The sequence below is a fragment of the Gekko japonicus genome, unplaced genomic scaffold, assembly GCF_001447785.1.
Source record: "Gekko japonicus isolate JY-2015 unplaced genomic scaffold, Gekko_japonicus_V1.1 scaffold3600, whole genome shotgun sequence".
In the NCBI taxonomy this organism is placed as follows: domain Eukaryota; kingdom Metazoa; phylum Chordata; class Lepidosauria; order Squamata; family Gekkonidae; genus Gekko; species Gekko japonicus.
In genome coordinates, this window is record NW_015170382.1 from 10526 (window position 1) to 22826 (window position 12301).

Consider the following 12301-nt stretch of genomic DNA (forward strand, 5'->3'; position numbering starts at 1 on the left):
TAGCATTGCAAAATAAAAGCACCGCAGCAGGAGTGGTCAGCAACTGGTAATTTTAAAAATATACTAAAAAAATTGAGGAATACTGAATTCTTTAAAATGCGGCCATGTAGGACCTGCCTGGCAATCCCAAATGGATTCAGTTCCAAGTAATTTGGTACAAACAGTAATCCTGTTCGGGCTCCTCCAGAATCAGCTGACACAACACTTTTCTTCGGCCACGAGAAGAGGCTTGTTCATTGTAAAGCCACCGCAAGTGACACCTGCCAAAACAGCTCCTCCTTGGAGCCTTGAAAACAGGAGTCCTTGCAGGCAGCATTCCAGGTGCACAAGGATGAATCCTGAGCGGTTTCAGGGACAGCAACGCTGGTGCTGGCGCAGACAGGCAACCCTCCCCTTGACCCACACGTAATACTGAAAAAAAGCTGTGTACGCAACTGTCAATTTTGCCGGGTTCTCTTCAAGAAGACTTTGTGCATATAATCCCAAAATCTCCCCTGATGCGTCTCGTTGTGACGGATCATAGCCGAGAGGGCCTCACCTTGATCCAAGCTCTGCCAGTAATCCTGCAGCCACATCTCTTTCCAGCTGAAACACAGACAAGAAAATGGTTGCCGCAAACCATAACAAAGTAAAAGGGTCTTAAGCAGCGTCTCTCCTCCTCCTCCCCCAACAGCAATCCACAGAGACAAATTCAAATAGAAAATATTTGTGGGAACGGAGTGCAACCTGCAGGTATGACGACATGGGGGGCAAAAGCTGCAGCAGGTGACGGACGATAAAGTATTTGCGTGGCTGATATTCAACCTCTTTATTCTGAGAAACAGCCAGTCCGGTTTCTTTAATGCTCTCTGCTGCCACCCGCTGTTTGGGATGTCACCAGGTTAGGTGCTTCCAGGGGTCATTTCCTGCCGGAGCGCACAGGAGCGGAGCTCCGGCAGTAAAGAGCCCAGGGGGTGGCAACATGCAACAAGCCCCGCCCCCTGCTCCCAGCAGCCCTCAGTCATAGCAAGAAGCAGCCAGGTAAGTTGCAGAGCTCCCCCCGGCCCCCTGGTCCAAAACAGTCCAGTGGCACCTTTAAGACCAGGTTTTATTCAGGTACAAGCTCTCCATCCTCTGCGAGGACAGATCTGCACGCTCCCCCCCACCCCCCAATAGCTAGCAATCCAAAACAGTCCAGTTGAGCCTGAGCGGTGGGTGTTGCCTTCTGACACACTTCCGGTGATGTCAGGGGGTGTGGCATATGCAAATAAGTTATGCTAATGAGTTATGCTAATGAGCTCCTGCACCCCTTTTTCTACGAAATGACCCCTGGGTGCTTCTTACTATGTAACTACTCTTGCCCACAAATAAGGACAAGCAATACTCTTTTCAGCACGTAGGGGTTTAAATGCAGATTTTAAAAATTACTAAAAATAAAACCAGACATTGTAACGATACATAAAAAGTTAAGAGGGATGTCCTTGGGGTGGGGGCGGTTATAGCTAGCACTTTGGTTTTATCCCTTGTGCTTACATGAGTAGGCTGTTGTATTAAACATCATGCTGCTTTGGTAGATATAACCTTTTATACAGGGGCTCTGGGTTGCTGATTGCTGGAAGAAGGAGAGTAAGTTCAACCAACATGTCAATGGTTTATTAAGCAAAGTTTGTAGCATCTGAAAGCTGTGGAAAGCCATGAACAGAGGAAGCGAGGAGGTTATTGTCAGTCATGAGGGGTTACCACTGGAGAGAAAAGCGGGGCGTGAATATACAAAATAAATAAACGAATAAAAATAAATGAGATAAAACTTTTCAAGCAGGTTGTGTTAAGCGCAGAGAGCTTCTCAAGGGGCGAGATCCCAGGCTGCCAGCTCTCGAATGAAAACGACCCAAGGCAGAGAACTGTTAGGGACGCCGTCAGAACAATGTTTTAGAAAGAGCAGGAGGGGGACCCCTATATGGGGAACTGGGAAGGGGAAGGAGAAGTGAATGCTGTCTTTTACAAATGCTGGATCTCGCAGGTCTTCATTGTTACAAATGAGATGCGTCTCCACTGTCACCTTCCCATGATGGGAGGGCTGGAATCCACCCCCTGCAGCAGCAATTTAACTGATCTGGGTGCCTGTCAGCTCCCCCTGGCATGGGCGCCTGCCTGGCGCTGCCCTCCCTGACTGTCTTCATTTCTTGTGATAGCTGCTTGACAAGAAGAAGAAGAAGAAGAAGAAGAAGAAGAAGAAGAAGAAGAAGAAGAAGAAGAAGAAGAAGAAGAAGAAGAAGAAGAAGAGGAGGAGGAGGAGGAGGAGGAGGAGGAGGAGGAGATTGGATTTATACCCCGCCCTTCACTACCCAAGGGAGTCTCAGAGCAGCTTACAAACTTCTTTCCCTTCCCCTCCCCACAACAGACACCCTGGGAGGTGGGTGGGGCTGAGAGAACTCTTGACAGGAACTGCTCTTTTTCAAGGACACCTCTTATCTGAACTACGGCTTGCCCAAGGTCATCCAGCCAGGTGCAAGTGGAGGAGTGGGGAATCGAACCTGGTTCTCCCAGATTAGAGTCCGCAGCGAGCATGTGCGAAAGCGCGAGTGGCCCAGGCCCGGAAAAGGAATCGCAACAGCCGGAAAGTGTAACTTCAAAAAGACCAGCGCCAGAGAGGACGCCGCCGGTAGGCTTGTCACTTTCCCTATATGTATGTGGCCCTAGGTTAGGATTTGTGTGAATTGAAACATGTAAACCGCTCAGAGCCCTAAGGGGGTGAGCGGGATACAAACTGAAGGAATAAATAAATAAACCACGACACCAAACTGGCTCTGGAGTTCTGATGAACCCAGAAGCTTGCACAACATATTGTGTCCTAACAAAAAGGTATCGCGTGGATTTGATGTCTTGCTCTGCATTTTGTGCAGGCTGTTTGCAGCTTTAAAAAAAATGTCACAAGGCTCTCTAAGGATCTTAGGATTAAAAAGTGGGAAATCAAATCAAACTGAACAGACGGCACAGGCTTGATCATTCTCCTCACAAGCAGAAACACCAGAGCAGCTCAAGGAGGAGGTGGGTGTGCTTGTCGCTGGCTGTTCCAACGTTTGGCCTGTGAGAGCATCAGGCTGTCACTGACAAAAAGCAAGACGGGCGGACACCTACGGTAGCTCTGACCTGCCTTGGGAACAACCCGCCAGAGAAAGGGCAAAGACGGCTTAGCGCTTGCCAAGGCAGAGCTACTGGCATGCATAGATGCCTGGCATTCCCTCATACCTCTTCCACTGAACCCGTGGGGTTACCCTGGGAAGAGGCAGCCCCTAGGTGCTGTTGCCTGAAGCCCCTCTGCCTGGGTCTGGGGCTCAGCAGGGCATCTGTTTTGCATGCAGAAGCTCCCAGGTTCGATCCCCTGCAGCATCTCCAGTTAAAAGGGGTCAACCGTGGGTGATGTGAGAGTCCTTCACTTGAGACCCTGGAGAGCCCCTGCTGGTCTGAGTAGACACTAGAGATGTGAAGGCCCGGGAAAAAACCCGGAAAAATTTTAAAAAACACCCGTTTCCCTCCCGTTTTTTCCCTGAAGCCTTTTTGGTTTTTTCCGAAAAATTGAAAAAAGAAAAAAAAATTGATTATGGAACGTTTTATTTTAACATGATGAATAAAATATTTTAAGACCAGGTGTTCAAATATTTTCCAAATCATTTCTAAAATATATATATATGGTATCAGATTGATGTAATTTCTGTGCACTGAGGAGAAGAAAGTCCTAGGTTACAAACTGAACTCTCCAATGCAAGAACAAGATGCATTTCTTCCTTTAGGAGGTGCTACTGTCAGAAGAAAATAAAAAAGCTTCAGTTTTGTTTTTGCATGTGTGTGGGTATTCTGTAATAATTGTTTGGATACACTATATTTTTAATATGCTAGTTGTGATAATTTCATGCCAAGTAAAAATGTCCATAGTCATATTTTATGTTCCTAAAGTAACAAAATGACTTTCAAACTAGAAAAGACAAAAGAAATGCTAATGTAGCATTTTCCCCCCAAGTTTTCCAAAAATTTCCATTTTCCCCCGGAAAAAAAACGGGTTTCCGAGCTTCAAAATTTCCAGAAATTTTACATCTCTAGTAGACACGACTGGCCTTGGTGGAGGCACCGGCCTGGTTTCAGTATGAGGCAGCTCCCCGTGTGGCCATGTGTGTTTGGCTGGAAAGCTAAGATGTGCAGAAGCAGGAGGACAGTGGAGAAGGCCCTGCACTTGGGAAGCCAACTGAGGCGCTGGGAGAAATATGGCCCCAGCCCTGCAGGGCTCACCCTCTGCTGACAAGGACAGAGCAGAGGCTGGATGGGACACCTGGATCCTCCCCCTCCCATCCGACAGTCCGTATTTCACGAGCAAGAAACTTGCCACGTGAATATTCCAAACCTTTCATGTCAGTAATCCTTGGAACAATCCTGTAAGACAAACCATTCGACTGTCGCCCTGTACTACAGAGACTTCCGTGGGCAGGAAGCAAAGTGGCTGGCCAGGGAGTTGACGGCAGAACCAAGATTTGATCGCCGTGCCCCACAGAGGCAGCAAGTGGAAAACATATAAAGGTGTCTTACTGCAGGAAGAAAAAACAAGCCTCTGTGAACAGAGGAAAACAAAGACGAAAACAAAGACGAAAACAACTGTGAAAATGAGCAGCAAACTTCAAAAAAAAAATGCGTTGGATTACTTTCTGAAAATAAAAACAGACTTTTATGGCACCTTCCAGTGTTTTCATCCTGTTCCTTCTCAGCAGAGATTTGAACCAGAAATTTCCAGTTCAAACTCATACTCTTTTGCCAACACTAACTAGACTTACGTTCTTTCTATGGACTTGGGTGGGACTCTCAAAGCAGCACCGTTTTAAGGATCCTATTAAGGGTGTCCAAAACAAACCACAGTATTTTTTGGGTTCTGGTATCTTGAACCCAAAAAATATTGGTATTTCCCAATATTCCCGATTCCCAATACCAGTGTGGTATTCAGATTTGGTAAATATTTGGGATTCCTGAATTTTTTCCGGCTCCATTATACCCTATGGGGATTGTTATAGTTAATGGTCCCCATAGGGTATAATGGAGAATCAATCCAGGGGTATCCAGGGGGGCTGTTCTTTGATGTAGAGGCACCAAATTTGCAGCATAGCTGCCGGTGCCTCTCCTCAATCCCCCACCCCCCGCAAGTTTCAAACAGATTGGACCAGGGGTCCAATTCTATGGGCTCCCAAATAAGGTGTTTTCAATGGAGGGAGGAAGGCATTTAAAAGGCTTGCAGTCCCTTTAAACACCTTCTCCAAGCGGCGAGTTCACCTGGAAGGCGCTTAAAGGGACTGTGATCCCTTTAAATACCCTTTAACCTCAACTATCCAGTGGTCCTGAAAAATACCGAATATTTTTAGGATTTTCGGTAACCAGTCATAATTTCAGATAGCTTAAAAATGGCCAAATCTATATCCGGCTAAAAGAATATCTGGAAAATACCGACAAGGTATTTTTCGAATATTTTCTGGCTTGGATTTAGCTGAATGTACACCCCTAAACACTCTAAAGCTGTCAGTGAGGCAGTAACACTGGGCATTTGTACTTCTGAATATTTAAAGAGCTTCACTTATTTTACCACGCTGTAATCCTTACAACAAACAAGTGAGGATGGCCAATATTATCATTTCCCCTATTGCAAGCAGTGGCTAAGGGAGAAGTCACAGATGCAGTTTGTAACTGTACCAGGAATGGCTTTATTTAGCCGAACACTCAACTGGGAAAGTTTCCTGTCCCTGGGTTTGTACTGCGTACTGTGTACTGACTGTGTCAGAGGTTTGTAGATTTTGGCAATATTCTCTATTTCAAATTTAACAACTTTAATATTCTGTGGGATGAGCTATAGTTGCAAAATGTACCAACAACTATGGGAGATGCCACGTAACTACCAGTACCTGTCTCCTGCAGGAATGTCCTCGATGTTCCCATATCCAGGTGCTGGTGGAGGGCATCCCATGTGCGTGAACTGGGCAATGTGAGGTTCCGGAGGCGGCACCTTCCCACCGGTCCTCTTGTGTTCCCTCTCTGCCTCAAGTCTCTCATGCTCTCTCTCGCAGACAAAACACTCAAATCCATTCAGGTAATTAGGCCGAGTCATGTCATTCACTCCCCATTCACGTCTCTCCAGGTTCTCCAGTAAGAACTGGTTCGTAATGCCACCGGGATTCTTATATTCTAGGTACTTCTTGTACTCATCTGGGTTCCTGTCCAGGAAGTTGAGATATTCTGCTAGTTCTTTGGGGCTCCCAAAGTCATCAATGAGAATGATGGAATGATTATTGGGCATCCAGTCTCGTACGGACGGCGAGCCTCGATACACAGGGACAGCTCCGACGTGCATCGGCCGCCAAAGTTTCTCCGTCATATAGTCATGGCATATGGCATTCTCCATGGCCAAGTGAAACTTGTAGTTGGAGATAAAAGCCATGAATTCAGGATCTTCTGTGGTTGCTGTAGAAGTATCCCTCAGCCTCATACTGGGAAGCTCTCGGTTGTTCAGGCACTCACCATAGGAGTCCACCTACAATAGCAATAATTCAGAATCATTGGCTTTTGTCCCATTGTGAATACAAGAATAAGAACTCGGCTTTTCGCTTCCTAGCATCTCTTCTTCCTTAGCAACAGAAAAATTTGAAAGTTTTGTATTTTCTATTTCTGTTTCTCGTCACAAATTCAATCTCTCCCAAGTAATCTGTTATATGCCATAATACGACATGCACGGCATCAAGAAGCCCTGACGTCATCAGCCAGCCGACAAGAATACATGTCGTCGGAACACGACTGGTCCAGCCCGCAGATGAAGCCCCGGCTAGCTGCAATGTGTGTGTAATTAAAAATGCTGTATGTTGTCTTTCCTATCCCCCACGAATATTGTTAGTCCAATTCTCAGAGAGTAACTGTAAATCGCTCTGAGCCCACAGGTGTGTAGGAAAGAGCGACCAATAAATCGAAATTATTATTATTATTATTATTATTATTATTATAGAACAGCCACCTCAAACCTAGTAAATTCGCTTTATCCCTAACTGCAAGTATTTTCCCCAGATACTTAGCCTACTGTTTAAATTCAAGAGTTACCCAATGAGACACAAATATGCGGACAGGTTGGGGCAGTAGTTTTCTTCACATTACAGATGCGAAATTATTTTAGCACATCTATGAAGATTATGTTATCCCTTGATACTGCCACTATGAATGATCACTGTGGTCATCTTTGCACAGAGATGCCACAGATGGAACTTCTTGCATTCCATGGCATTTTGACCCTACTCTTTATATTATTTTCCACAACACTTTTCCTTTGTCAGCCACGGACAAGGCACATCGGGTGAAGGCACATCGGGTCCATGGACGCTTATGCCTGGGTCTTCCAGTACCACAAGGTTCTTTAGAACAAATTTAGAGTCCAGTGAGGGCACCTTTAAGACCAACAAAGGTTTATTCAAGGTATGAGCTTTTGTGTGCATGCACACTTTGTCAAGTACATTGGAAAGGAAGCTAGAATTCAAACTTATAGATGTTGAAATCACAAACCAAGAAAGGATCACAGGTATCCAACAGGAAAAACAACACACAAACAAACCCTGTGATATGAATGACATTTAGTAAGAATCATACTGCTTTTTAAACTTTATAAATTTACAAACATAGTGCAACGTAATAGCAAAAAGCCTCCTCAATTTTGGTGGGTGATGCTCTCCATGAACACTATAGTAGTAGCAAACCAGTCCTATTATTCTCCCCGGCTAGAAGCCTTCAGTTTTCAAATGGCTGGCAAATGCTCTCTGCAACAAACTGAATCCAGGAGGCTTTTTGCACCTAGAGAGGCTTGGCTTGCTCCCAGAATAAGCACTTATAATGGCACCAGAAGTAAGTTCTATAGATTAAATAATTAAAAGTTTAAAATAATTATATTCCATTCAGCTTCATGTTGCTTTTCATTTACCATGGTTTTTTCCACGACATTTTGAAGGAAGTTTACTCCTATTAATATATTCAACTGGATTAAGAAGCTGACACCTCCTTACAATACAGGATTACTCCTGAGCACTGTTCCCTCTAAACTGAGTTAGTGTGAGCTAGCTCAGTTTTTTAGCCTCTGGCTCACACATTTTTGTCTTAGCTCAGGAAGGATGGGGCTCCAGAGCAAACTAATTTCTGCAGCAGCCAAATCGCTCGCTCACAACTTTAATGCCAGTAGCTCACAGACTAGAATTTTTGCTCACAAGACTCCACAGCTTAAGAGGGAACATTGCTCCTGAGGAAGACTGCCGTTGAAATGGGCTTATAACCAGGTGCTTGTTGAGAATGTTGGACTTTTTTGCTCACAACTTTAATGCCAGTAGCTCACAGACTAGAATTTTTGCTCACAAGACTCCACAGCTTAGAGGGAACATTGCTCCTGAGGAAGACTGCCGTTGAAATGGGCTTACAACCGGGTGCTCGTTGAGAATGTTGGACTTTTTTGCAATATTGTAAAGTTGAGAATGTTGGACAATTTTTGTAAATTTATAAAGTTTAAAAAGCAATATGATTCTTACTCAATGTCATTCGTATCACAGGGTTTGTTTGTGTGTTGTTTTTCCTGAAGTTTGAAATCTGCAAGTTTGAAATCTAGCTTCCTTTCCAATGTACTTGACAAAGTGTGCACAAAAGCTCATACCATGAATAAACCGTTGTTGGTCTTAAAGGTGCCTGACCGGACTCTGTGTTCTCCTGCTTCAGACCAACACGGCTGGCCCACCTGGGACCGCCTCCACAAGAGTCTTTGTTTTTGACTCCAGGAGGGCAGCTTAGTTAGCCGGCCGCAGCAAACACAATGCAGAATCTCGAGGCATGTCAAACACCAACATCTTTATCATAGCATAAACGTCTTGTGGACTAGATTCTGCTTTGTCAGATGCATGCACAATGTTATTCTCAGAAGTTAGATCGGGCTGTTGCCAGCACAAACATGTAAGTACAGAAAATGGTGGCAGCAAAGGGGGCAACATGTGGCACTGCATTGCACGCTCTTTGGGCCCTTCTACTACTGCGGTGGCTCAAGTGGTTAAGACGCTGAACTGCAGGCTGTGGAAGGTCGGTAGTTCAGCAGTTCGAGACCCGAGTGTGCCGCATGATGGAGTGAGCTCCCGTCTCTAGTTCCAGCTCCTGCCAACCTACCAGTTCGAAAGCAAGACATTGCAAGTAGATAAACAGGTACCGCTTCGGTGGGAAGGTAACAGCATTCCGTGCGCCTCGGCGTTTAGTCGTGCCGACCACATGACCACGGAAACGTCTTCGGACAGCGCTGGCTCTTCGGCTTGGAAGCGGAGATGAGCACCACAACCCTAGAGTCGGACTCGACTGGCTTTCCAGCAAGGGAACCTTTACCTTTATTTTATCTACAAGTAGGAGCTTCGGTGGCTCAAGTGGTTAAGACGCTGAACTGCAGGCTGTGGAAGGTCGGTAGTTCAGCAGTTCGAGACCCGAGTGTGCCGCATGATGGAGTGAGCTCCCGTCTCTAGTTCCAGCTCCTGCCAACCTACCAGTTCGAAAGCAAGACATTGCAAGTAGATAAACAGGTACCGCTTCGGTGGGAAGGTAACAGCATTCCGTGTGCCTTGGTGTTTAGTCATGCTGGCCACATGACCATGGAAACGTATTCGGACAGCGCTGGCTCTTCGGCTTGGAAACGGAGATGAGCACCACAACCCTAGAGTCGGACTCGACTGAATTTCCAGCAAGGGAAATCGTTTACCTTTACTTTACCTGAACATAGCGCTCCAACCCTACAAGAGGATCACAGATGCATGGACGGCTTCAAAAGGGAATTAGATAAGCATCTGGAGCAGAGGTCCCTCAGTGGCTCTTAGCCACAAGGTATAGATAGGAACTCTGGGGAAAGTGATGCTCTGTCATCTTGGTGCTTGGGGGGGGTCAACAGTGGGAGGGCTTCTAATGTCCCGGCCCCACTGCTGGACCTCCTGGTGGCCCCTGGTATTTCTGGCCACTGTGTGACACAGAGTGTTGGACTGGATGGGCCTTTGGCCTGATCCAACATTGGCTTCTCTTATGTTCTTATATGGAGCAGAGGTCCATCAGGGGCTCTTAGCCACAAGGTATAGATAGGAGCTCTCAGTCTGGGGCAAGTGACGCTCTGTCTTCTTGGTGCTTGGAGGGGGGTCAACAGTGTGAGGGCTCCTAGTGTCCCGGCCCCACTGGTGGACCTCCTGAAATGGCACCTGGTATTTCTGGCCACTGTGTGACACAGAGTGTTGGACTGGATGGGCCTTTGGCCTGATCCAACATTGGCATCTCTTATGTTCTTATGATGATGCAGCGCACAGCAGCCCATGGAGACAGGCTGGCACCATCCGTCCCCCCCCCCACACACACACAATGTTCCCTCTAAGCCGTGGAGCGCCTTGTGAGCAAGAATTCTACTTTGTGAGCTCCTGGAAATAAAGTGGTGAGCAAGCCATTTGGCTATTACATAGATTAGTTTGCCTCTAGAGCCCTCCCTTCCTGAGCTGAGACAAAAACGTGTGAGCCGGAGGCTGAAAAACCTGTGAGCTGGCTCACACTCACTCCGCTTAGAGGGAACACTGCCCCCCCACCCCACAATGTTCCCTCTAAGCTGTGGAACCTTGTGAGCAAAAATCCTACTTTGTGAGCCAGCGATTTGGCTACTCCATAAATTAAGTTTGGAGCCCCATCCCTCCCTGAGGTGAGACAAAAACGTGTGAGGTGGAGGGCTCAAAAGCGGCGAGCTGGCTCACCCCCACTCCGCTTAGAGGGAACACTGCCCCCCCACCCCACAATGTTCCCTCTAAGCTGCGGAGTCTTGTGAGCAAAAATCCTACTTTGTGAGCCAGCGATTTGGCTACTCCATAAATTAAGTTTGGAGCCCCATCCCTCCCTGAGGTGAGACAAAAACGTGTGAGGTGGAGGGCTCAAAAGCGGCGAGCTGGCTCACCCCCACTCCGCTTAGAGGGAACACTGCCCCCCCACCCCACAATGTTCCCTCTAAGCTGCGGAGTCTTGTGAGCAAAAATCCTACTTTGTGAGCTCCCGGCATTAAAGTTTGAGTGAGAGATTTGGCTACTACATAAACTAGTTTCCTCTGGAGCCACTCCCTCCCTCAGCTGAGACAAAAACGTGTGAGGCGGAGGGCTCAAAAGCGGCGAGCTGGCTCACCCTCACTCCGCTTAGAGGGAACACTGCCCGCCCCCCAATGTTCCCTCTACGCCGTGGAGTCCTGTGAGCAAAAATTCTCCTTTGTGAGCTCCTGGCATTAACGTTGTGAGCGAGCAATTTGGCTACTCCATAAATTAAGTCTCCTCTGGAGCCCCATCCCTTCCTGAGGTGAGACAAAAACATGTGAGGTGGAGGCTAAGAAAACGGCGAGCTGGCTCACCCTCACTCCGCTTAGAGGGAACACTGCCCCCTCACCCCACAATGTTCCCTCTAAGCTGCGGAGTCTTGTGAGCAAAAATTCTACTTTGTGAGCTACTGACATTAAAGTTGTGAGTGAGAGATTTGGCTACTGCATAAACTAGTTTCCTCTGGAGCCCTCCTTCCTGAGGCTGAGACAAAAACATGTGAGCCGGAGGCTGAAAAACCTGTGAGCTGGCTCACACTCACTCCGCTTAGAGGGAACACTGCCCCCCACCCCACAATGTTCCCTCTAAGCCGTGGAGCCTTGTGAGCAAAAATCGTACTTTGTGAGCCAGCGATTTGGCGACTCCATAAATCAGTTTGCCTCTGGAGCCCCATCCCTCCCTGAGGTGAGACAAAAAGGTGTGAGTTGGAGGGCTCAAAAGCGGCGAGCTGGCTCACCCTCACTCCGCTTAGAGGGAACACTGCCCCCCCCACCCCACAATGTTCCCTCTAAGCTGCGGAGCCTTGTGAGCAAAAATCCTACTTTGTGAGCTGCTGGCATTACAGTTGTGAGCGAGCTATTTGGCTACTGCATAAATTAGTTTGCCTCTGGAGCTGAGACAAAAAGGTGTGAAGTGGAGGCTAAGAAAACGGTGAGCTGGCTCACCCTCACTCCGCTTAGAGGGAACACTGCCCCCCACCCCACAATGTTCCCTCTAAGCTGCGGAGCCTTGTGAGCAAAAATCCTACTTTGTGAGTTCCCGGCATTAAAGTTGTGAGTGAGAGATTTGGCTATACTGCATAAACTAGTTTGCTCTGGATCCCTCCTTCCTGAGGCTGAGACAAAAACGTGTGAGCCGGAGGCTGAAAAACCTGTGAGCTGGCTCACACTCACTCCGCTTAGAGGGAACACTGCCCCCCC

The 12301-nt window shown here is 47.2% G+C and overlaps 1 protein-coding gene across 1 annotated transcript; it reads right to left on the minus strand.

The window, feature by feature from the left end:
* Positions 1–415: 415 nt before the first annotated feature.
* Positions 416–6622, minus strand: FUT11 (fucosyltransferase 11 (alpha (1,3) fucosyltransferase)). Its single transcript, XM_015418254.1, is given in 2 exon segments — positions 416–585; positions 5913–6622. Coding segments are annotated over 2 exon segments (858 nt in total). The 3' UTR covers positions 416–437.
* Positions 6623–12301: the final 5679 nt, after the last annotated feature.